This window comes from Protopterus annectens, chromosome 4.part0, assembly GCF_019279795.1.
Source record: "Protopterus annectens isolate FY-2018-M chromosome 4.part0, PAN1.0, whole genome shotgun sequence".
NCBI lineage: Eukaryota > Metazoa > Chordata > Ceratodontiformes > Protopteridae > Protopterus > Protopterus annectens.
In genome coordinates this window covers 79221690-79248103 of record NC_056733.1, presented here as the reverse complement: position 1 = coordinate 79248103, position 26414 = coordinate 79221690, and the positions used below count along the sequence as shown (strand labels likewise).

Genomic DNA, 26414 nt, shown 5'->3' with positions numbered 1-26414 from the left:
CAGAGCCAAATGGTCATTGTTTCAACCACTCACTCACACAAGATTGTGTTTATGTTAAGTACACTCTCAACAGTACAGATCTGGGTATCAGACTTTAAGAACACTCTCAACCATACATCTTTCTCTTTGTAAGGAACACACTCTACTCTATAGAGTTAATCTTTTGATGATGTAAAAAAGTGTTTAATGCTGAGAACAATAAACCACATGGACTGACTGCAGATTCAGTGGAACAGGTCAACAACTTCAAGCATCTGGGTGGGGTGGTTGAATAGGTGGTTGAATCACAAACAGTGTGAAAGCCACTCTCCCACTTTTGCAGTAACTCCTTTGGTTACTGCTATATAAAACATAATTTTAGTGGTGTGGTTACAGCTGTTGCATGGAATAGTATCACAATTGGCTATAAAACAACTGTATTTTTGGCCAGAGAGACATGATACTACTGCAAAACATTTCAATCAATAACACAAAATAATTTTAACTACTGAATTGCAAAAAAAGCACATTTTTGCAGAACTATAACAAGTCAATTTCAAAAAGATTAGTTAGTTGTATTACAAGCTTTTTCCTCAGTTCATAAAGAATGTTTGTGTTAACCTATCACTTTGCTTGCTTTGGATTTTTTTCACAACCATTTCTTCTGTGAAAAGACTGGAACCATTCCTTTTTAACTTAACCTAAACACTTCTACTGACTTGACTCCCCGTTTTTCCTTAGTGAATATTGAATAGAATTGTTCATCCACTTCCTTTCCCCTGATTATCCTTCCAACAGATTAAACTTTAATTCTTGAGCTTCAACTGCCTGAGCAGCAACTTGCTGATGATCAGAAATCCTCCTCAAGAAATCACCGTCAGCGAGCAGTGTCGGCAGTGATTCCCTTCTTGGGGGCATTTTTCTTTTCCTCATGTTGGTGTGACCATGGAATTGATATATATAAGTTTGAAGGGTATGGGAGCTTGTTCCCCACATCGGGCGGGTGCGAGGCACTAATAAAAAGTGCTTTAAAGCAAGATGTTTTCAGCTAATGCAGTTCAGGGGTTCCAGTCTTTGGTGCATTCACTTTCGTCCACTCATAGTGGAAACTTTTCCCACATCTACTCTCCACTCAGACTTACTGTTACTCTCCAGAAGAATTAAAAAGTGTTTTAAGCATTGCTTTCAGCCTTGTTTTGTTTTTTGACTGTTATTCTCCCTTCAGTTTGTTTTATTCCCTCATGTACCTAAAAAAGGTTTTGCTTTTACGCTTAAAACAACAAATTATCCCTTTCTTTGTCTCAGACTTTGCTACTCTGTCTACCCTTATTTCTTCATTCTGCTTTAATTAATACTGTTTATTTTTGCTCCAGCTGTTTCCATATGCCCTTCGAAGATTTTCTACATTAATCTGAAAGTCTCCCCTTTGCGATTCTTTATGTGCAAGATAAATCTCACCTTCCTTTCTTCAGCACGCAGCTTGTCTCTGTTTCCATTGCTTCAGCCCATTAAACAAACTCCATGTATCAAAACCCCATGTTCACACTATTTCTGTTAAAAAGATCTGTGCTTCTTACTCTCACACCCATGTAGCTGGAAATAAGCATTCATATATCATGAATATGCCTATATATATATATATATATATATATATATATGTGTGTGTGTGTGTATATATATATATATATATATATATATGTGTGTGTGTGTGTGTGTGTGTGTGTGTGTGTGTGTGTGTGTGTATATATATATATATATATATATATATATATATATATATATATATATATATATATACATACACACACACACATATATATTTTATATATATATATATATATATATATATATATATAGACCTCTACTGATAATAAACTACATATGAAGTAATATATCTCAATTTGTGAGGAGAAATTCCTAGAAAGGAGCATAATGTTGTATGCAAAGCTAAATTCTTTCCATGCTCTCTCATTAATAGAGTCTCAGAAATAGCATGCAACTGTTTCCACATTACCTGTATATCAGAGCTTGTTTTATAAGGTGCGCTACCTTCAGATGTTGTACCCTCTATGGTTTCATGTGCCCTCCAGTACTTAGAACCAGCTACCATTGTGTAGAGAATGCTCTGGTCCTGTGGAATGCAACGGCTGATTCCAAAGTCTGCCAGTCTTGCAGCCCCTCTGACATCTGTAAATAAATAAAAGTTAGTGTGTGCTCAGGAGCTACCGCAACATCTCCTGTCCTGCTTTGCCCTTAAAATATACATTTAAATCTTCTTTAAAAATGGCAGATCATGGACTCCATAATCCTAACTGATAACTGCATGGCCCTCACTTGCATCTGTAGCAGCTTGGAACAGACATGAAGATTTGTTAAACATTTGGTACTTCCCTAGAAACCAACACAGGTAAGTAGCTCTTACTCTCCAAGTGCTACATGGAAAGAACTACAGTACTTTGAATGATGGGGTAGGGGAGGAATATTTCTCAGACAGTTCTTAAGCTCTCAGTGGGAAGAAAGATAGAGCTGGAATGCAAGAGTGCAAATGTGCATATAATTTGTGTCAGTGTGGTACAGAATGACCTGCTATTACATTATAGTTTAAGGCAAGACATAGTTTATTGTTACAGAGCTGCTGATGTCTTTTTGTCACTTAGAATGTAGTACTCCTGCCCTAGAAATATATTGTTGAGCTCATACAGTATGCATACTACTATAGGTGCTGACAGTCCCATAGCCCCCTAGCTCTGTTATATAATTTATTCTTATTTGCACTGTACATCCCCTGCCCATTTTCAATCCTGGAACTATTAAACTCCTATGAATCCAAATACAGACAGCTGATGAATGGGTTATATACTGTGCAAAGTGTTCTCAGAGTGCACTTTTTAGCTAGCAATCACGGCAAGTAAAGGACTGCTGAGTACTAGAAGTCTAAACAAGAAACTGCTTGACCTTGAAGCCTTCCTGACCCCAGAACACATACATAGCCATATATATATATTTTTCTTTTTTTTATGATTTTTTTGCCCTTGCTGCCTGCTGACCATCAACCCTTCTCTCGGTCCATCAAAATATTTATTTTCAACAAAGCAAGAGCTGACTGAGAGGTGCTGTCATCCAGGCAGCCATTGGGGGTGGTTTGAGGCCCCCCCAGCCTTAAATGTGTGCACACTAGAAGAGGCAACAGGGAAGGAATGTGAAATGGAATGACCGTGGAGAGCATGCATGCCTCACTTCTACAAGATGTGCACACAAGTTCTGCCTCTCCCCCTGCAGTAGAGATGTAGTGTTCTCTCCAGTTTCCACCTTGGAGGTTGTGCTACTCTGTGTGCCTCCTAGTGCATGCAAATCCCACCCAGCTGATACCCATTGTCAGAAAAAATATGTATTAATATATGTATTAGTAATGTGCTTAGTGCATTTAGAGCTTGAAAAGGGTTAATACATTTATTCTATTTTACACTGCATAAATCTGTACAAATTTCAGAAGCTTTCTGACCTTGTATTGTCATGAAATATGTGCAGCTAAAATCTTTGCTTATGCCTTGGAAATTTACTGAGAAACAGATGATTTTTGCTTGTGTCAGGAAAATAATGAATAGAACAATACCACTTGTATAAATGTTATGAAACTTAGACAAGGAGTTCCGCTTGTGTTGTGAGAAAATACACAGCTGCAGATGCTATAGATAATTAGAACAAAGACTGCTTGAAAATATGAACTGCAATCAGCATTTGCTTGCATCTGAGCTAGAAAAGTACCTTGAAATGTAACACATGCATTAGAATTATACAATAGAAGCTTGTAACGGGTTAGTGCCCACCAAGGCCAGGTTGTTTTTCTCAAAAAGTTTCTCATAAATCCAGTCATGTCAGCAGAAAATCTGAGTAACATCTGCTGTAGAACAATACTGAAAGTTGCGTTTGATTATGTCAGCTATAGAAGGCCATGTCTTGTAAAACAGTATAAGAATAGCATACTTCCTGTTAGTAGTAGGGCAAAATCTTGTATTTGCATGTTTTTGTCTCCTTGCTGCAAGTTATTAAATGTGCCTTAACTGAACCTTACATGTATTGGTCTTTGAAGTTTTTTCCTTTGACAGATTGGTCCTTCGGACCAGAAATCCTCACTTCGCCTCGGATCAGACAGGCCAGGTGGCTTGAAACCATACAGGGAAGAAACAACATCGGTTCTTATTTGAAAAGCCCTCCGAATGGATTGTCATACAAAAGAGGCCAGCCACTTTCTGATCTGCGACTGAAGGGCGGGTTTACATGAACCAGGTGATCAATCACGAAGGCTTAGGTAAGGTGAATCTACCTTTTTTCTGTTTTAGATCAGAGACTAGATTTGTATTGTTTTGTTGAGACTTTGTTTTTACAAGTCAGGGACAAAAAGATTACTGTCTTGTCATAGATCAAGGAAACAGAGCAGGTAGGCAGTCATTCTGAAGAGACTATAACAAAATCCGTGGTACCACGTTAAAAATAAGGAGTTATGTAACGATTAAAAGGGTAGAGCAAAATGGGTAATAATTGCACAAAAAGATCCCAAAGTCCGCCGTTAACCGAAAACACGAAATACATGCAGTCACAGCGTGCTGATAATATTAAATACTATTCAAAATGGGTTAATAAGTATGAATTTGACGGTAAATTAGAAAAATCCTCGCTTATCAAACTTGTCAAACAGCTTAAAACCAATTCTAAAGGTCGGGTAAAAAAGCAACGTCAGTTAGGAATTCCTCAGGCACACAGGTGGATTGAGGAAGTAAACCGTAGGGAACAAAAGAATAATAATTCAAAAGCAATGTTTTTAGATAAGGAGGACAATAACTTAGTAATAGCATCAGCCTCTCCACCTCCCTTACCAGAATATGAAGCAAGTGAACAAGTTAGTCCACCCCCGCGATATCCTGCTGTCACTGTAAATAGAGATACTACAAAAGCGAAACCGTTTATTAGAGATCCCATCGAGACCAGGTCTCAAACACGGGCAAGTAATTCAAAAGGGGACATTGAGCTATATCAAATGGGTAGGAATTCATGATCTATGAGTGAAGAGGAAATATGCCCACTTATAGAAGTGCCTAATCCTCAGGCAGGGCAAGAAGGTCAGGACCCAACTATCCTAGTGTATAGACCCTGGACTTTGAAAGACATCCGGAAAGCCACTGAGGGAATTCCCCATCCAAAAGTTAATTTCAGAAAGTTCTTAGAAGATTTGCAAGGAATGAGGCTAAGTTATAATTTAAATGGAGAAGAGGTAGAAAAAGTAGTCAGACAAATTGTGGGACCAGATTGGCACATGATTAGTGGCGACTGGAATCCCCGTGACGCTGCACACAGGCCCCTCCCACATAGCAGCGCAGAGCTAGACAACAGAGTGAAAGGTCTTACAGACAGTATCTCTGAGAAATGGAAGCCTATGGCAGACTGGACTTGCATTAATCAATGCATCCAACAAGAAGGCGAAACTGTTGACAGATATTATGCCAGACTGTTAGAATGTTTTAATAACCATTGTGGAATGCAGGTTCCTGAAGATCAGACATAAGATTCCCCATATGAGCAGCAGTTAAAGAATGCATTTTTGAAAGGCAGTATTGCACCCATAAGCAGTTTTATTACAAAGCACATGGTAGATCATCATACAAGCAGATTACAGTCATTACTTGAATATGCTGGGCATGCCAAAATGCATTTTAATAGCAAAAAGAAAAAGAAAGCCAAAGTATTTTCTGTAGAAGATGGAGCAGAAGTTTATGTAGTACAGTCCAGGAAAAAGGGCAAAAGAAATGCCCAGGGAAACAAACAATCTGATTAGCGATCAGAGGACTTTGAAGGGTGAAAGAAAAGGGGTGAATGTTTTAAATGCGGTAAAAAGGGACACTTGGCAAGGGATTGCAAGAAAATCAAGAAGGCAACCACAGAAGACAAGGAGGGTGAGGACTGACTATATGATGGTCAGGAATCACTGGAGGGGGATAGCTGAGATATGACAAATGAAAATATGATAGAGGGAGTAGAGAATGTGACAGAAGAAATAGAGGAAGTGCAGGAAGTTACGGATAGTGAAGAAAATGAAATATTGGATTTAGCTTTATTGAGCTTAGAGCTCTATTTAGCAGACATGAAACCAGAAGTTGCACTCCTGGTAGAAGGGAGGGAAGTCAGATTCTTGTGTGACTCAGGGGCATCACGGAACCTGATACATCCCTCCAAACTGCCAGAAAATTCAGTGTCACCTGATTGCATATTAGTGAAAGCAGCTAATGGACAGCTGTATCGGGAGCCCCTCTCCCATAATATTGCAATAACTGATCCTGTTTCAGGATTGACCCAGAAAAGCAAAATTGTTGTTTCTGCAAAATGCCCAGTAAATCTCTTGGGAAGAGACCTTATGCAGCTATTTAGCATAGCAGTAGTTCCGACTATGCAGGGTATGGAAGCACCGCGACAAATTGATACCTTTGCAGTGCAATCGGAGGGTGAAATGTTTTATTGGTACAGCCAGGACTTGGTTACGACTGGTCCAGGGGCAGTAACCGAAAAGTTGATGAATGTAGCCATCAGCAAGTTCCCCTCCCTTGACATTGATAAACAGCATTTGTTGCACTGTACTCTGTATTATTGAAACATACCAGGACCTGATAAGGAGTATGAGCAAGAATTGTTTAGAAATCGTGCAAACAGATTGATATTACGTAATCTGTACTGGGACACAGAAGGGAACAGTGTAGCCAGCTGTTCATTGCCCCAGGAATTCTTTGCACTGTATAAATTTAATCAATTACCACATGTTAGCTTAACTAAGGACAAGAATGTAAAATGGGTAGACTTAGGAGAAAAAGTCACGGGATGGGAAAAACAGACAGAGTTAGAACTGTCAGAACAGGGAATACAAATGCAGAAGTTGAACTGGATAACTCAGACCCACCCAGCTGTACACTTGCAGTCTAGCAAGGACAGCTGATTAGCACTCCTATTGAAGGAGGAAGAGAATGCCTTACAGAATATACCAGAAACTCTTTGGTCAACAGGAAAGTCAGATGTAGGACTTATTCGTACAGCGGGACCAGTTACTATTATGCCAAAGTCAGCATTTAGACCACAGAAAAGACAGTATCCCTTAAGAAAAGATGCAGAGGTAGGAATCAAACCTATTATAGCAGCTTTACTTAAGGAAGGGGTGCTGGTGGAATCTCCTGATTCACCATGTAACATGCCCTTATTTCCTGTTAAGAAAGCAAATGGAGAATGGCATATGGTCCAAGATTTACAAGCTGTAAATGATGCAGTAATACCAAGGGCACCTACGGTGCCAGACCCACACACCCTGTTGAATGATTTAAAACTTCAACAGAAATATTTTTCTGTGGTAGATATCAGCAATGCGTTCTTGATACTGATACACCCTGACAGCCAGTATTGGTTTGCATTCACATTTCAGGGGAAAAGGTATACATATACGCGACTACCACAACAGCAGATTACAGTGAAAGTCCGACAATATTCTCACAAGAAATGGCAAGCAACTTGGCGGTATTTACCCCACCGAGAGGGAGTCAGATTTTACTTTATGTTGATGATATCCTGCTGGCGGCCCCCACCCAGCAAGATTGTAAAGAAGATACCATAGCACTGTTACAATTTTTAGCCACTGAAGGACATAAAGTAAACAAAAATAAACTGCAGCTTTGCAAAAAACAAGTTAAATACCTAGGATATGTAATATCCAAGGAGGATAGGACATTAGGCGAGGACAGAAAAATAGCGATTTTACAAGCACCAAAACCCACTACCAAGAAGGAAATGATGTCCTTCCTGGGTACGACTAATCGGAGCTGGATTCCAAACTATGCCTTGGAATCTGCACCGCTGACTAACCTGATTTATAAAAAGCCTATGGCAGCACAGGATTTGTTACAATGGACACCAGAAGCAGAATCTGCTTTCTGCAAACTGAAACAGTTAATAGCGTCCTCATTAGTTTTGGGATTACCAAACTATCATAAATGTTTTTTCCAAACTGTAGATTGTAAGGAAGGTTATATGACATCAGTGTTAACATAGCAGCATGGGGACAAGCAACGCCCTATTGTTTATTATTCATCACAAATAGACCCAGTGGCACGGTCTTTACCTCACTGTGTACAAGCAGTAGTTGCAGCTGCTATGGCAGTACAGGTTTCGGCCTCAGTAGTTCTGTTTCACCCTCTCACATTGAGAGTGCCTCATGCAGTTGCGATTATTTTACTGCAAGAGAAGGTAGCATATCTTTCCCCTGCTAGGCATCTTTCCTGTATGACTATATTGTTGAGCCAACCTCATATGACAATTGAACAATGTATGACTTTGAACCCTTCTACCTTGCTCCCAACCCCTGCAGATGGCACACCACACAGCTGCCTGCAGGTGATTGAGCAAAAGGCACTGCATAGAAAAGATCTCATGGATGTCCCCTTGGATGATGCCGAGGTGACATACTACATGGATGGCTCATGCAAAAGGGGTCCGGCAGGACAGAACCTAGTAGGATATGCAGTAGTTTCTGATACTGACATTATAGAAGTGAAACCTTTACCACACAATTTATCTGCACAGGCAGCAGAATTGATTGCCTTGACACGGGCATGTACCTTAGCAAAGGGTAAATGTGTGAACATTTTTACTGACAGTCAGTACACTTTTTCTACTGTACATGTTTTTGCGCAACAGTGGAAAAATCGAGGAATGATAACATCTACTGGCAAACCAATCAATCATGCACAGTTTATTTTAGATCTTTTAGAATCTATTCAGTTACCTCAGAAAGTAGCTGTTTGTAAATGCACAGCTCATACCAAGCAACAGGATAGCATTTCAAAAGGTAATGCGAGAGCTGATACAGCTGCAAAGCAGGCAGCTTCAGAAGTATTTCTTTTGAATGAGGAATTACAACCCTCTGAGATTTTAGATGTAGAAATGTTAAAGACAATGCAGACACTTACTACGCAAGCTGAAAAACAAAGATGGGTTAAACGAGGAGCAATTCTCGAAAAGGGGCTGTACATCTCTAAAGAAGGGAAACCGATATTGCCATCTAATTTGTTTAGATATGCAGCTTCGTTCAGCCATGGGCAGTGCCATGTCTCAACAGGGGGGATGGTACAGCTGGTTAACCAAGTTTTCACGACATATGGATTCTTAAACTACTCTAAAAAATGTTGTTCGATGTGCCACGTTTGTAATAAACATCAAGCCCAAGCAAGGGAGTTTCCCTACACCACCTTATCTGTTTCATACTATCTGTATGGATTTTATAGAATTGAACAAATGTGAAAATAAGAAGTATTGTCTTGTCATTGTAGATATGTTTTCCAGATGGGTGGAAGCCTTTCCGACTAGATGCGGCAACTGTGGCGAAAATTCTCGTTAAAGAAATCATTCCTAGATTCGGCATTCCGGAAAGGATCTACAGTGACAATGGCACACACTTCGTAAACCAGACCATACAACAGTTAAGTAAACATTTTGGTATTTCTTTAAAAAAATCATTGTGCATATCACCCACAATCTACAGGGCTAGTAGAGAGGCATAATGGGATTTTAAAGAGTAAGCTAAAGAAGTTAATAGTAGAAACACAGATGAATTGGGTGTACTGTCTGCCCCTGGCACTGTTGAGCATGAGAACTGTTCCGAATGCAAAAGGATTGACTCCTTTTGAAAAACTATTTGGGAGGGCTTATTATATACCTCAGTGGAAACCTCTCATGCCTGCAGACCAGGAAGCCGACTGTACACTCGCAGAGTACATGAGAAATCTGTTAAATTCTAAACATCTGTTGCAGTCAAATTCTGTTTCAGATAAAGAACAAACCAGACCATCAGAAGTGGCAGTGGTCCCAGGTACCTGGATCTGGGTGAAGACAATAAAGAAAAAGAAATGGGTGTCATCAAAGTGGGAAGGTCCATATCAAGTGCTTCTGTCGACACCCACTGCAGTCAAGAAAGCAGAGCGCACCTCCAGGATCCACCTGACGCACTGCAAATTAGTTAAAAACTTGAACTTTGAACTGGACAAAAATCTTGTCACATGCCAAGAGTAAAAATGATAGAGTCCAGAAGAAACAGGAATGCAGAACAACCCTTTCCTCAGAAGTATTGCATAATCATCCTGTTAACTGTACTAGTGACAAGAATCTTTTTGCTGTGGCCTTTCCTTTTCCCAGCCACACAGACTGAACTGAATAAACATGAAGCGTTACTCATAGACTGGCATCTAAACTTTAACACTTACCAGGCAATTAAATATGTGTATGCTGAGACTTTCAATGTTTCGAATTGCTGGATTTGCACAGCTTTGCCGACAGCATACGGGGGGTTATTAATGACTACGGTCCCCCCATTGGTCAATGAGACCTGGGAAAACTTGATTTATGATACCTCAACCATTACATCACAAGATAAAATAGCATTGCACTTGTCTGTTCCACAAAAGGGAACTGTGTGTTTTTATAAAAATTATACTGCTCAGGTGGGTTGGAGCAATTGCAATGTGACTGTTCCTTATAAATGTTACACTAAAGGTAACAATGCAAGATTTTTATTGTAATACAAACTATGATTCATTTCTTGGATTGATGCACAAAACACTTGATGGAGTAAAACATAATTCTGTTCTTTATAAACAACTGTCTATAATTGATAGAAAAATGTTTCATGCAGGGCAAGTGTATATTCACAGTAAGGTTACTACTAAAGTAGAGGACTGTTATTTTGTGTGTGGCAGAAAGGCATACAAATGGTTACCTGAGACTTGGTCCAGCAGTTGTTTTTTGTGTTACCTGGTTCTGGCCATATGACACACTGCAGTTTTGCCTCGAGGAAAAATTCTAAATGTCCGAGAGGTCGTCAAGAAACCTGCAAATCCAGTGGGACAAATCGATGCACATTGGAAAAAACATCATTCTATAGGAAATGGACTGACATATATGGACTTGAGTGATAGTGTTATATTGTGGATAGGCATATTACCAGCATATGGAGCAGTGAATTCAATCTGGGATCTGAGAAAACTGTCTTAACTTCTTGAAGTAATGAGCAACGCAACTTTTTCTGCTCTCAAATTGGTGACTGATGAACTGAATGCCATGAGAACTGTAGTGCTTCAGAACCGCATAGCTCTTGACTTCACCCTAGCGGCGAGAGGGGGTACTTGCGCTTTAATCCAGGAAGAGTGCTGTTCGTATATTCCTGACCATAAATACGAGATAGACAATCATCTTGAGGTAATTCAGCAAGTATCGGCCATGACCAAACCAGGCCCAAACCCACTGAGGGACTTTTTCCAGAAATGGTCTGGGGAGTGGGGTACCATCCTAATGAACATCCTGATTGCCATTTGTGTACGAATGCTCCTAATGGGAGTATGTGTTTGTTGTGGCATCCCCTGCATGAAAAGACTGATTAAAGACTTTATAGACATGTCAGTTTCTGAAACCTTATATCAAAGTACTGAGTTTGAAGAACTGTTAAAAGACTGAAAATGCTTTCATAAGTTTAAACTGAATGACTCTTTTAACTGCAAATCCTAAGTGGAAGAGGTTAGGAGAAGAAAACAAACTGTTTATGCTTATTTTGAAAGTAGAATAAAAGTATTAAAAGGGGGGAAATGTCAGAAAAATATGTATTAATATATGTATTAGTAATGTGCTTAGTGCATTTACAGCTTGAAAAGGGTTAACACATTTATTCTATTTTACACTGCATAAATCTGTACAAATTGCAGAAGTTTTCTGACCTTGTATTGTCATGAAATATGCGCAGCTAAAATCTTTGCTTATGCCTTGGAAATTTACTGAGAAGAAGATGATTTCTGCTTGTGTCAGGAAAATAATGAATAGAACAATACCACTTGTATAAATGTTATGAAACTTAGACAAGGAGTTCCGCTTGTGCTGTGAGAAAATACACAGCTGCTCTTCAGTTCATGACTTTATGTGTCCATCTAGAAACATGCTAGAATCTTCCTCTTATGCAGCATTTTTTACAGCTCAAGCATTCTCACCAGCCTACGCCAACAACTTAACTAGTAAACTATATATTAAGTATAGCACTGGATCTCAGAGTTTACCACAAGCAACCAACCTCTCAACCTCTTAGAACAAGAAATCTGGACAAAAGCATAAATAATGGGGACAAAGGCCCAAAAATAAGGACAATTTTTAAATATTGCTCTTACAAATTTAGAAAGTTGATAGAATAACAGGTTTTGCATTTGCATGGATTTTCTGAAGGGTATTATTCTGAAACTCAAATATCTGTCATTTTCTATCTTCAGTCTTTAATGATTTGCCACTTATTTGCCAGAAAATCACAATATTATAAAAAACGGACCAAAAATATATGGCAAAAATCTGGAAATTCTGTGAAAATCTGTGCAGTTGAGAGGTATGAGTGATGTATATCACTTATAACAAATGGCTGGAAAGAACTGTAGAAGCAGTTAGCAATCAGTAGCTCAGAATAGCAAACTCCATCCTTCATCACTACAACAAATACCACCCCTTTAAAAATCTCCCATTGAATGGAACATCCCAAATCATTCACTTCAGTCTGTAGACCTAGGCTTGATGAAAACACAACCACAGCACAAGCACCATGGTGAATCCACAGTTCAACCACAGTTTCACAACATACAACAACCTACCTTACTCTTCCAGACAAATCCATTCCACATTTTCTATCAGGAAAAGCCTTCAAATAGCACTTCAAACACTCCTGGAGCTGTGTTTGTGCCACAGGCCTAATTTGATAATACTAACCTTTTATTTAATCTTCCTACCCTACCTCCACCAGTAAGAGACAGATGGCCTCAGACAAGGGCATCTTGATACCAACATTCAACACTCCTGAAAAGAAACAAAAATAAACATATTTCTGTTTCTCAGCATAAATATGTAACTGCCTGTAGTTATTTCTCTGAATGTTTTTTGTATTTGATTGTATCTATTCATCACTGAATGCACATTAAATTGGTAAAGATGTGTGCTCATGTACAAAACTGACTATATTTAAAGATCATAAGGAATAAAACGTAATTTATGCCATTTTATGTAATACACAGAATTGGAATTATTACCTAGAAGAGATTTTTTTCTCAGAGCCTCCAATGAAAATAGGTTATGCCTATTGTGAATTTCCCAGTTATCATAAATTAATCAATCAATCAATAAACATTTATTTCAATTCATTCTATTAGTGAGAATTATTTCATACAAAACACACTTCCTGCATGCATTCTTAACTTTCAAACCACATTATTGTTACACATTTTCCTTGAAAATAAAAATAAAAAATAAACAAATAGAACAAGACACTTACCAATGAGAACATTTTGTGGTTTAAGGTCCCTATGCAATATTTTGGTGCCTTGGCTATGAAGAACCTTTAGCCCTTTAAATATTTGTTGGAGGATTTCCTTTGAATTAATTTTGGCTGGTGGCATGATTTGTAAATACTCCTCTAATGTATACTCACAAAGTTCCAGTGCAAGATAGCCAAACTTATTATCTTCCTCAAAGTCCATGTAGTTTACTATAAAGGGACTTTCTAACTTTGAAAGCCGTAAGCACTGACATTCATTTTTTAAGAATTTAAAGTTGGACACAGGCATTCTTTTCACAGCAACCTCTGTTCCATCTTTCCTTAGACCCAAGTAAACTTCGGTGTCATTACTGCCTTTAGCTATCAGAAAGGACTTCTTGCAGGCAATGTTAAGGCTCCCGAGTTTTATTACCTTTGAATCTTCAAGGTTTGCCAGTTCTTTCAGCTTTTCTTGCCATCTTTCGCTTTTAGAGTGCCATGGCCGTTTAGTTCCTGGGGTGTTTGAAATGTCAAATACCAGCTGGGGGCTAGAAGTATTACCACAGACTCCTGATGCAGAATTACCTTTGTGAGTTTTCTTCTTCTTGTGCTTTTTGAGGGAGACCTTTTCTTCGTTTTTGATTGAGGAGGGCTGTGTATTATGAGAAGTGGGTGTCGCCTCCCTGTTTGCTGGTCTTGGGATTGTATCATTGTCCATGCCATTCATTATCTGTGTCGCATTCTCACCAGCAGCTGTACTGCCTTGTTCAAAAGGTGCCTTCTCAGACTGGCAAGGAACAGCAGATGTTTCATCTTTCCTGTCAGTCCTAGAATGATAGCTTTTTAGTACCTTAGATAAATCTGTTTCTTGTAATGTTTCACTGAAAGCAATTACTTCCTCAGATATCTCAGGAATAGTCAGGCTTGCAACAATTTGTTGCCCACACTGTGACTGCTGCAGCTGTACGAGTATTCCATATGCAAATGGAAGACAGGAGCTTGTGAGCTGTGCAAAGACGGACATGAGAGTAGAACATAAGTTTTCCATTAATGGCCGAGGAAACTCTTTATCTGGTTTTGAACATAACCAGTATATGGCAGCAATGAAGTGTTCAGTTTCATGGACATTAGTTTTGATCAAGTCAGTTAGCTGACACATAATATATTCCCTTGACTCACTGCTGATGACTTTCGTTTCCAGACACATTTTTTCCAAACACATAGCTGCTGCAGGTTTGTATTTATCACTGATCTGGGGGAAATCCTTGACTAGATTACATAAGTGATCTATGTGGGACAAGGATTTAAGATGACGAATGGCAAACTCTCTCATAGCAATGTTATGCTTCATAAAACAGAGTTCTAGGGCAGTGACCTGATACACTGTGTCTTTCTGCAATACATCTGCACCTTCATCCACCAACATTTGTGCTATTTTGTAATTTGATGTGAGGACAGCCAGTCGTAACAGAGAATGCAGCTGGGACAGATAGAAGCCACGGTCAGCGGATGCTAAAGTTCTCAGAACATCTGTATCATTTTTGTACACGGCGTAATGTAAAGCTGTTTGCCCACGAATATCCGATATCCTTATACCAGCATCAGCTTCCAGAAGTGCCTTAACATTATCCAGTTTGTTATGAAATGTGGCAATAATCAGAGGTGTCACCCCATTGCAGTTGTTAGCATTTGGGTCAGCATTTGCATTTATCAGTTTTTTCACAATATTGACGGTAGATTTTGCAGCAAAATGAAGAGCAGTTTGTCTGCTGACACTGCAGATCCTTGCATCGGCACCCTTATTTAAAAGAAGACTACAAATCTCTTCTTGGCCAGCTAGACTAGCCACCATTAGCAGGCTCACAGGTTCTGGGAAAGGTGTGTGCTCAATAACTTCATCAACTTTTTGGCTAGCCTTCAGCCACTCTTGGAGTTCACCAATTCTACCCTGGGCAGCTAGATGAAGAGGGGTGACCCATTTCTCCTCAGTACTGACTGGTTCTTGAACTGTACTGGTTTTCTCGCTGGCAGAATCATTGCTCATATTTTAACACTCTGAAAAAAATAAGAACAACTCATCAGTCTAACAACAGCTGAACTTATGAAGACAGAACATTTACAATATGTTTGTAGATCTCTTCAGTCTTATTAAAAAATGTTATTGCCATTTTCAGTTTTAGAAATTATTAAACATTCTTAATGTTCCCAGCTAGATGAGGTAGCTAGTGCATCTATTTTCCCAGCTTCCCACATGCAACCAGTCAGCATTTCATCAGTCTTCATTTGGGCCAGATGTGCACCTTTGTGCATCCACAGGGTATGATCCCACCAACTCCTGAGACAGCTAACAGTAGCAACACACACACACACACACACACACACACACACATATATATATATATATATATATATATATATATATATATATATATATTTATAAGGAGCAGTGATAGTCATCAAAAGTTCCTTTTGTCTGTTGACATCTATGTTGTCGGCACACTTTGGTCAACAAAAAAGATGGTCGACAGGTGTGGACGAACAATAATCTCTGGGTTGGAGAATATGCTCCTTCTGGGATTGTGAGATCCTGTTGTTAGCATGAATAATTAGCACGGTGTGCATGTGGGGGAGTGCACCCCTCTGCAAAAACAATGTTTTTGTCAATGTTTTTCTTAAGCTGTTTGTATGCACAAAGGGTAATCCACTGTGCATGCATAGTGACGTCTGAACATCTGCATTCTCGAACTTTTGAGCATGGACGTTTGTGTCTTTCAATGAGTTTAAGTAGACAAATAGATTTATATATATATATATATATATATATATATATATATATATATATATATATATATATATATATATATATATATATATATGTATGTATATATATATATATATATATATATATATATATATATATATATATATATATATATATATATATATATATATATATATATATATATATACATACATATACATACATAAAACTTTATTTGTAAAATTATACATGGATATACACATGCACATTTATGACATGTAAGTTTACACATGCCTACACTCATGCACAGACACACACGCGCACACACACACACACACACACACACACACACACACACACACACACACACACATACACACACACACAAATATAGTGTTTTAGTCCTTACCTCCATAGTAAGTGACTATTGACCTTTCTGTGACTCCCCTAATACTAAAGGAGCATAACCCCTTCCTTGAGGTGCTATTTTTATTCATGTCTTTTAAAAGGGTTTTATTTGTCTAGAAGTCATTGTTTAGAAAAATGCAGAAAATTAAATCCTTTAAATCAAATGGGTGACCAGTGACACCCATACCTCTCAAATGACCATAATTTCACCGAATTTCCAAATTTTTTATCTTATATTTTTAGTCTATTCCTCATAATAATTTATGGCTTTCTGAAAATCATTGAGGATTGCACTCATTAAATAATGACAGACATTAGAGTTTTAGATTTTATATCCTTCAGGAAATGTGTGTTGATGCAAAACCTGTTATTCTGGCAATTTTTTAAATTTATAAAAGCAATTTTTTAAATCTGTCCCTATTCTGGGGTTTTTGTCCCTTAGTTGTTTTGGCTTAATCCTTGATTCTTGTACTAAGAGAAGTTGTGCAATCTCAGGGTTGGTATTAATACTTCACAGTGTATAAGTACTGAAGCTCCCTGCATGGATAGTGTAGGGGTGGCTTGCTTGTCTTATAACTAGAAAGTGTCAGGGTCACCCGTTCAGTTTTATAAGCCTGAAATGTCTTCATGTTGATGAACAGCATATCATATAAACCCACCATGTTCTTTTAAAAACAGGACTGACATGCTTTGGCTCAGCCTGTTAAGTCCCTGACCAAAAGAGCATCAGTAGCCACTGCTGTATCGATGCACTGACTGGTCACACCTCCTTATGGAAAACTGCACCATAAAAACTGAAATAAAAAAGTGTGTTTTGGGTGTGTGTCGATATATATATGCATATATGTATATTTACATCATATCTTGATATGTTATACAATGCTAATGCATCAGAAACATACTGTTTTTTAATTATATTTTAATTTATGCCATTCAGTGGCATTCATGGGGACTGCCATGCTGACACGACGTTATCAATCTCTTCATCCTACTCCCAGAATGCAGTTTGGCTCCCTCTAATACAACATAACCTAGACATCATAAATAAGATTTATTTTTCTCCATTTAGTAACAGTGATTGTGCTGTGTGACCAACTTCTTAGATGGTCTATGAAATCAGTGTCTGTGCTTTTTTTTTTAACCCCGTTATTCTGAGATGTACTTACTGTACGTTGGTAAAAGCCTTACATGGTTGATTTACATTTTCTTTAATATAAAACAAGTGAAAAATCAGGGTGTTAAGTGTTTAAAACTGCTGTAGCTTAAAAAGTTTCAAATCATTTCTCTTATGCTGTTGTAAGGTGAAAGTTATCAGTTTTGCTTATCCATTAATGTCAGACAGTTGTCACTTCAAACAGCTAGTGATGGGAAGGACAGTTACCTATCGTTTTTGGCATTGTCATCAGTTGTGCAGTTACAAGGATAAAAGCAGCACTTCACTGGCCAAAAATGAGAGGATTTATGAGTTTATGCAGTGTTACAGGATAACTCTTCCACGCCCTTTCTATAAAGCACAGTTTAAAAATTAAAGGGACTCTTGTTTTTCTAAACAGATAATTGCTGGAGAACTTTATAGGATTTTACTGATCTCAGCAAAACAGTCAAAGGATATACAATTATGGGGATGTGATCAAAAGTCAGAACTGCAGGACTCCTATTGCCTAACCTATGTCATATATGCTGAGACAAATTATTTTCTGAAAAAAATGCAAGATTTGAATACGAGAAAAATTATCAATGGCAGAAATAATAAAATGAAAGGTACTAAAGGGGTTCAAGACATTAAAGAACATATTAATGATATAAGGGGAAAGAAATGCTTATGGGAAAAGTTAACTGTAGTGCAAGGTGGAGTTTTCCTTTAGTATCCTGCTTCTGTTTAGGCAGATGACCTTCCCATTTACATAAGAGGTATTTTAGTTTACTCAAACACCAGACTAAGGCAACTTGACTTAGCATGGGACCACCTTAAACTCAGAATATTCCAGTGCATGTAACCAATTACAGCCACCTCAGATATGGCTGTGAGAAAAGCAGATGCCACAAAATATTCTTATTTTTTAAAATAAACAGACATTATCAAAACTTAAGAAATTTTGGAACGTATTAACCTCTAACCAAGTACAGTTCCACACCATAACAATCTGAGTATTAATGTAATTTAATCTGACTACTCCAACCCCAGTATCTTAATTAACACATATAATCTGTTTTCTTCTTCTGTTCACAGTATTTCAACCCTTTTCTTCATACGAAACCCTACATCAGTCATGAAAAAGGAGTGCTCCCCCCAAAAAGTACTGTCAGTCAAATCCACAAAATGAATGAGTTGTAAGATAACTGCTTTCCTGCTGCTGATGGCTTATCTCCATGCTAAGGTATATTCTGAAGCCCATATATGCCATCAATCCATACTTTCAGGCTTTCTCTATAAGCTGGATTCAAACACTGTTGCTGCATCGTTGGTCACTGAGCTGTAACAAGTAGGGTATGTGAGATTCAGAGAGACACATAATGCAGGTGGCAACTGAGAAATAGCACAGCTGGATGCAATGTTTCTCAATGGCTGTATAATGATACAGCAATGATGAACATTGTTAAAATGAACATCCTACTGCATGCAAATTAGAAAGAGTGATTCAGAACTAAATGGTGCACCTCAAAGCTGTGAATGCCATAGAACTGAATATCACTGATTCCTGGAGTTGTGGTTTAATCTCTTAGACGTTTTGCTTCAGCATTAAAATGGGCATACTAACAAAGCAATGATTGGAGGCCACTAGTTAGGTATGTTAAGCTGTAGGTGTCTGGACTCACCTAGTTCAAGGTTAAGCAGATATTGTAATTTAACAATTTCTTGAACTCAGTAACGTCTTCCTTAACATGATTAGGATTAGAGCTTCCTTGTGTGCTTATTTGACTGTTTGGGAATGATGATTATGCATATTAGGGCACAACAAACAGAAGTTGGAGAATTGCTCAGTTTTCACTTTGTGCACACTGGCACACTGGCTAGACTTCATGTTGCCTTTGCATCATACATATGCAGGCAGGAGTATGCATGTAGGGTTCAGTTCAAGGGAACATCTGTAATTCCAGGCAACATTTATTGAGTGGAGTCTCGGTAATGCAAAGTTCACTGGCCCCATATTCCTAGAATCTGGGCTGCCATGTTTCATATTTCAAACTGCTATGTTCACACAGTATCATACACTACTAATAATTGGAATTTCCACCACTGGTTGCATGAATGAGCTGACCCCCATTATTTGACAGTCGGCACATAACAAAATGAGTATGACTGCAAAATTTAATCCATTTTTCTATGCAAACTATTAGAGATGCAAATAAGGCTTCAGAGAAAGAGTTCATAGCCATAAGGTGGTGTTAAGAAGATCCAACATCTTCCTTGATCTCTTCCACCAGCATTACAGGCCAAGACTCATTGAGGAACAATCCATAAGGTCACAATACAATGCAGAGACCTGGAGCAGCCTGACACAAGAGGTTACATGTGCCACAGGCATACCACATAACTGTGAGCAATGCCACCACCATTACAGTACTCTCAAAACAGAGAAATCCCAAGCTCCTAGGCCAATGGGAGGCTGAGGGGAGGGAGCACCAGCTATGTACCATAAGTAATCCATGGCTTAAACCTCTACATACAGGCTGCAAGTATATCCCATGCAATTGTCCCAATGCCTCCCATTTCTTCCCTCACTGTCCCTGAAAAGATAGCCGAGAATGGCAGAGAATGTGGAGCTGTACAGGAGGAGGGTTGAGTGGGTCAGGGAGCACTGGGGACAGTATTCCCATTACAGGCAGAGCAGCTTCACCTGCTAACAATCCTGTTAGTTGTTATAGCGGTAAACAGAGTTTGTATGAGATTTCACCAGGATTGCCACATTATCAAATCTCAGGATTAGTACTTCTTGGATACATATCCTGTGCCAGCAATGTTATACTCTGGAAATAAATTGTTGCCATGCAAGCAAGTTAGGTTGTATATTGTCAGTTGTTTATCATCTGCCAAATAACATTCTGGTGATTAAGATGCTAAGGTAATAATTTACTGCCCATGCAACAGGCATATTATGGAACATTTGTTGCCTTATTTCTTTGGGCCAGTTGTGATTTTATTTAGAAAATCAGAACTGCCCATATCGGGGGTGTTCAGTATAAAAGGAGGTAGGTATTAGACGTTTGCTGTGTATGATATTGGCACTTAGGCTGCACATTCAATACTGAATGGGAGCACCATAGGACTGTATATGTGTCAGTGTCTGCATGCTTCCATGATCTTATACATGTTACTCAATACGTTAAGGCACTGCTGTCCTACTATTACACTGACAGAGGGCTCAGTTTTCCCTTGGTTGACTAGTTTGATAACAGCTGTGTCTGGGATTTGTGTTTGTTGTCTTTTATGCACTACAGGTACTATGTTTCATGGGAAATTATGAGAGGCCTGTGGTCTCCAAGGCATTTGTTTGATTTTTCACAAATCCGACTTTATTAATCTGTCTGGACTGCTGAAAAGGATGTATGATTAACTGCACCCTTCAATAGGATTGTGCATGTAGCTCAGCAGCTTTAGCCTTAATCTGTATATGCTGATGGCTGTGGGTTCAGTTCGCAAACCATCCTCATTTCTTCTGCTATTGCCACAATTTCCAGTGGGTTTTATTGTACTTTTGAATAGAGTGCCCACAACAATATGATTTTCACGTTGGAGTGAACTGCATGTTGTCTTTTTCATTCTGCATATGTGTGACATGCACTATTAGTATATGTTACACTGACTGCTGACAAAACTCAGCATGTAAGTGCATTGCCTCTCAGTTTGCATGTGCTGAAGACTGTAGGTTCAAGCCCCCCCAGGGGTTGCATGATGGCACATCATTGTTACAGTGATTGGATCTTTCATGGCCATGATGGCCATGATGTTATGGCCATGATGTTATGTTAAATAGTCTGGCTCCAGTTAGGATTTACCAGCATGGTTTCACTGCGTGTGTACTTTTCTCCCTCCACTTTTTTCTCGTTATTCTTTTCATTATATATTTTTTTAGATTTTGTTTCGTCTTCATTTATTTTGCAATTATATGCAGCAGCATCCAGACCTGCATCCCTGCCACAATCCAGGCCTGTCAGGACATCGCCACCAGCACCATAGCCATTGGTGTCACCAGCTACCACTGTCACCTCCACACCCTTGGCGGAATCTGCATCAGCCCCTGTCAATGGCCCACTGAGGTGCTGTTCAAACAACTGATGGCAGCAATGCTAGAGGAGATGAGAAGTATGTCACCCACAGGTAACTGGAGGAAATAGTATTAGGACTTATTGACAGGTGGCTGGATGTCTGAATGGGCTGGCTAGAGTCACTCTTTTGGCAACTCATGGAGTAGCATCTCTGTCCTACACTGGCATTACCATAAACGTTTTACAGTATACAGATGCATTCTTACAAGTGCAATGAATAACTATTACCAACAAACCATTATATAATCCCAGTATGTAGGAGGACCACACCCCCCCTTACTATATATTCTAACTCCAGGGCCGCTCTACAGTGGGGAATAGGCCATATACAATTTTCGACGAAATGACTGTCGGTGAAATTGTCAGTGAAATGAAGTTTCAGTGAATTGGCCTGCTGAGTTGAGTGTCGGTGAAATGAACTGTCGACGAAATGAAGGTGAGCCATCAGTATACATCCTTCATGACCCTTTAAGGCTGCCACAGAATGTCAACTTCTTGCCACTGCTTTGCATACAGAATTGCACTGATCATGACAGAGGTGCAACCACAACTAACAAGCACTGCTCAGGTTTGTGCTTCCCTGTGGCCATGCCATACCACTAGTACCAGCTCTTTCCTGCTGCAGCCACAAATGGGACATTTAATAAGTTGTTGTCCTGTACTGTTTCATCATGTATTCATTCTTAATGAGCACTAGGGCTCATGGTGCACACACAGTAAACAGAGGAGGGCTGATGTGACTGCATACTCCCTTTCTGAATCCCAGGTTTTCTGTGTCTGCTTGTCTGTCTGTCTCTCTCTGCATCTTTTTACTCTAGTCATTTCTCAGACTTGAACTCTGCAAACATGCCACAGTTGTTCTTCTCCTTGAGTTAGGCAGCCTGTCATCCTTAGCTGCTTACTAGCCTATATCCCAACCCCCCATTTACTACTACTGAACGCTGTTGTTAAAATCACAGTTTAACCTACCTTAGAAAAAAATAGCTACTTTTGAAACAAGCAACACAGAATCAGAGAAGTCACAGTACATCACTACTATTTTCTTATTAACAAATTTTATTTCTATAACTATGTATATATATATATATATATATATATATATATATATATATATATATATATATATATATATATATATATATATATATATATATATACACACACACACACATTGATATGGAGATATGGCGAGTTGTGTGTGCTCCCGATGGTACTGGACCCGATGTTGTATGACAAAATGCAAGTCAATGATAGTTTTGTCTCGCTTCTCATAATAATTATACACACAGACAGACTCACCCACATACACACACACACACACACACACACACACACACACACTTGCATATGCAAATATTTGTATAAAGTCAAATACATTTTATATATATATATATATATATATATATATATATATATATATATATATATATATTTCAACATGATTGGAGTGTTTTGAGACTGAATAACAGTGCATATTTGAGATTTTCACCCTTTCCACACTTTTGTGTAATTTTGGGAGTTAGTGTACATGTGTGTATGTGTATATCTATATATATATATTTATTTATTTATTATTTATTTCCAGTTTGATAACTGGGGAAGTCCACCTTCATATCGTCGATCACATATGATCGACCGGCCACATCGTCGAACCGTTTCTGCGAAAAAAACAAAACTGGTAAAATGTCAAATAAATGTCAAATTTCGACATTTCCGGCTGCGCCACACCTCCAAACCAGTGCTACCATGGGTCAAAAAAGGGGGCAGGATTTTGCCATTCGGATATGTGGAATGCGACGTTCGGGACATTTGCACTTCAGTATTCGAGGACGCGGGGTGGACCATAGTGAGATCTACATTATGAAGGTAAACCATTATATATATATTATCATATATATGTGCGTGTGTGTGTGTGTGTGTGTGTGTGTGTGTGTGTGTGTGTGTGTGTGTGTGTGTGTGTATATATATATATATATATATATATATATATATATATATATATATATATATATATACACACATCTGTATCTATATCTATATAGTATCACTACAGAATACCGAAATAATTCCACAGTCCCGAGACTTTGAATCCCGAGGACCAGAATCTCAAGATTGCGGAATCTCGAAAGTAGCGAATGAAGATTGCCATACAGTGCGGAACAGGAACTTTGCTGTTCACTGCACTGTTGTGCGATCTCGGAGTTGGTATAGTTTAGTTGCAGAGGGTGTGGGGGGTGCAGTGCGGCTTGCCCACCTGCATACACATTAGAATAGTTTGTTGTATGTTTTACTTTTTTTTTTTCAATGTTCAAGATTCTGTAATCTCAAGATTCTAGTCCTCGGGATTTAGAGTCTCAGGATTGTGGAATTTTGGTATTCTGTAGTGATCCTATATATATATATATATATATATATATATATATATATATATATATATATAGGTTTGTAGGTGGTTGGTACTAGGCTATCGGCCCTAGAGCCTATACAAGCCTAGACATAACAATTCCTTGGCTATTTCTTCCCAGAATATTTACTTCCCTGGTCCCCTGTCTAGCAGGTTGAATGACGTGATCCCCGGGGTGAATTTCCTATCTCCCATTCAATCATCAGGGTTCCTTTTGAAGAGTGCCAAGGAGGCGCTCTGCTTGACATGTATGGGCAGTCTATTCCAGAGTATGGGGAGTCTCTGGGTCAGGAACCTATCCCTCCAGCATATTTTGTTTATTGTGATGACCAGGTTTAGATCCCTGGAGCATGTGGCTCTGAGGGATTGGGATTTCTTTAAGTGTAGCATGTCCAACAGCTCTGAGTTTGACATGGCCTGGTATGTTAAGCAGAGATCGCCTCTGAGTAGGTGAAATGCAACAGAGTATAGCTGGAGTTTTTTTAGATGGTCAGCATAGAGCATCTGCTTTAGGCTTGTGATTCTTTTAGTGAGATATTTCTGTGGCCTTTCCAGTTGTTGCAGATGTCTTGTGAGGTACATACCAAACAGGGAGTTGTACTCTATAATGGGTCTAATAAAGATGAGTACAGTGGGACAATGACCTCCTTTTTTCTGGATGAAAAGCCCTTAGTGATGAGATGTGCCACATAGAAGGATTTTCTGACTGTTGTGGCAATGTGGTTATCGAAGGTGAGACCACTGTCTGTCTGTGTCCCTAAGTCCCTTATCACACTTTTGGTGTTTAGAGTACTGCCACTTATGTGGTAATTCATGGATATATGGTTTTACCCGACGTGGATAACTATACATTTCTTGGCATTGAGCTTGAGCCCATGGCTCTGGCACCAAGCATCTGTTTCAGTAAGGCCCTTTTGTAGAATATCCACATCATATGGGGATTCAATAATGGCTCCCAGTTTGCAGTCATCTGCAAACTTTGTTAGCCAGAATCCCTTAGTGCTAGCCTGTACTTCAGAGAAGTAGATACCAAACACGAGCGGTCCCAGGACTGAATCCTGAGGGACTCCACTTGTCACTTGTCTGGAAGTGGATTTTGAGTCGGCTACTTTTACAGTGTGGTTCTGTCAGTAAGCCAGTTTGCAACCCAATGAGTGACATAGGAATTAATGCCCAGCTTAGTAGGTTTATCTATGATTTCAGAGTGGGGCATGGTGTTGAAGACCTTGGCAAGGTCCAGATAGGCTGTGTGGACCGCCTTGCCCTCGTCCATGGCTCTGGAGACTGATTTGAAGAAGTCAATCAGGCTGAGGAGACAAGATCGGCCTTTTATGAAACCAAACTGGGTGGGGTCCAGTGTTTGAAGGTTTCCAATGTCTTTGTTTATAAGTTCCATGATAATGCATTCCATGACTTTGCAGATCAGGCTCATCAGACTGATGGGATGATAGTTCCTGGGATGCAAGGTAGATCCCCCCTTGTGGAGTGGGATAACTGTAGCTGTGCACCACTCATTGGGCACGAAGCCTGAGGCGAGGCTATGATTAAACATGACACTTAGGTGAAGCGCCAGTTCATTTTGTAGTTCATGTAATACACAGCCAGGGATGTCATCTGGTCCCATGGATGCTGTATTCTTAGCTTTGGAGAGTGCGTTTTTTACCTGTGTGGCCGTGATTACTGGCATTTGGCAATCTTTTGATATTGAGATGGGCCCTTTAGGGGGTGAGAGGGGGTGAAGTTGGCACTGAATCGATCTGCCAGGATATTGGCAATATCCTTGGGATCAGTATATTTAATGCCATTCTGTTGTAGCTCAGAGCAGATCTGAGCATTGCCATTTAGATTCTTGACATAACTATAGAATGCCTTGTGGTTGTCCTTGGAATCTTTGGCAATTTTATTTTCGTAACTAGCTTTGGAGGATTTTATGAGGGATCTCAGCTTCTTACTGAGGCTGGTAAGGGAGTATTTTGCATCCTGGGATTTTCCTCTTTTCTGCAACAGTTTCTTCCTTCTGTTGTATAGTTTGTTTATGGCAGGGGACCACCAGATTGGCTTCCTTTTTTTGGAGGAGAGCATCTTGGTTCTATTTGGAATGGCATGATTCATGCATGAGTGGATGTGCTCGTACAGTGCCTTAGTGTAGGATTCAGCAGTTGAACTTTCAGTTCCCGTCTGCATGGGTGTTGTGAAGGTTGTCACTTCTGACTTGAATAGCATGAAGTTAGCTTTGGAGA

The 26414-nt window shown here is 39.1% G+C and overlaps 1 protein-coding gene across 2 annotated transcripts in view; it reads right to left on the bottom strand.

Annotated features, from left to right (window-relative positions):
• The window catches only part of LOC122799199, a 215204-nt gene that overhangs the window by 150850 nt on the left and 37940 nt on the right, over positions 1-26414 (bottom strand). For both annotated transcript variants that reach the window (XM_044068102.1, XM_044068103.1), the window contains 2 exons: positions 13352-15388; positions 1994-2166 (listed from right to left, as the gene is read on the bottom strand). In XM_044068102.1, the coding sequence (XP_043924037.1) occupies positions 1994-2166; positions 13352-15377 (2199 nt within the window). In that variant the 5' untranslated portion in view covers positions 15378-15388. The remainder of the gene's footprint in view (positions 1-1993; positions 2167-13351; positions 15389-26414) is intronic.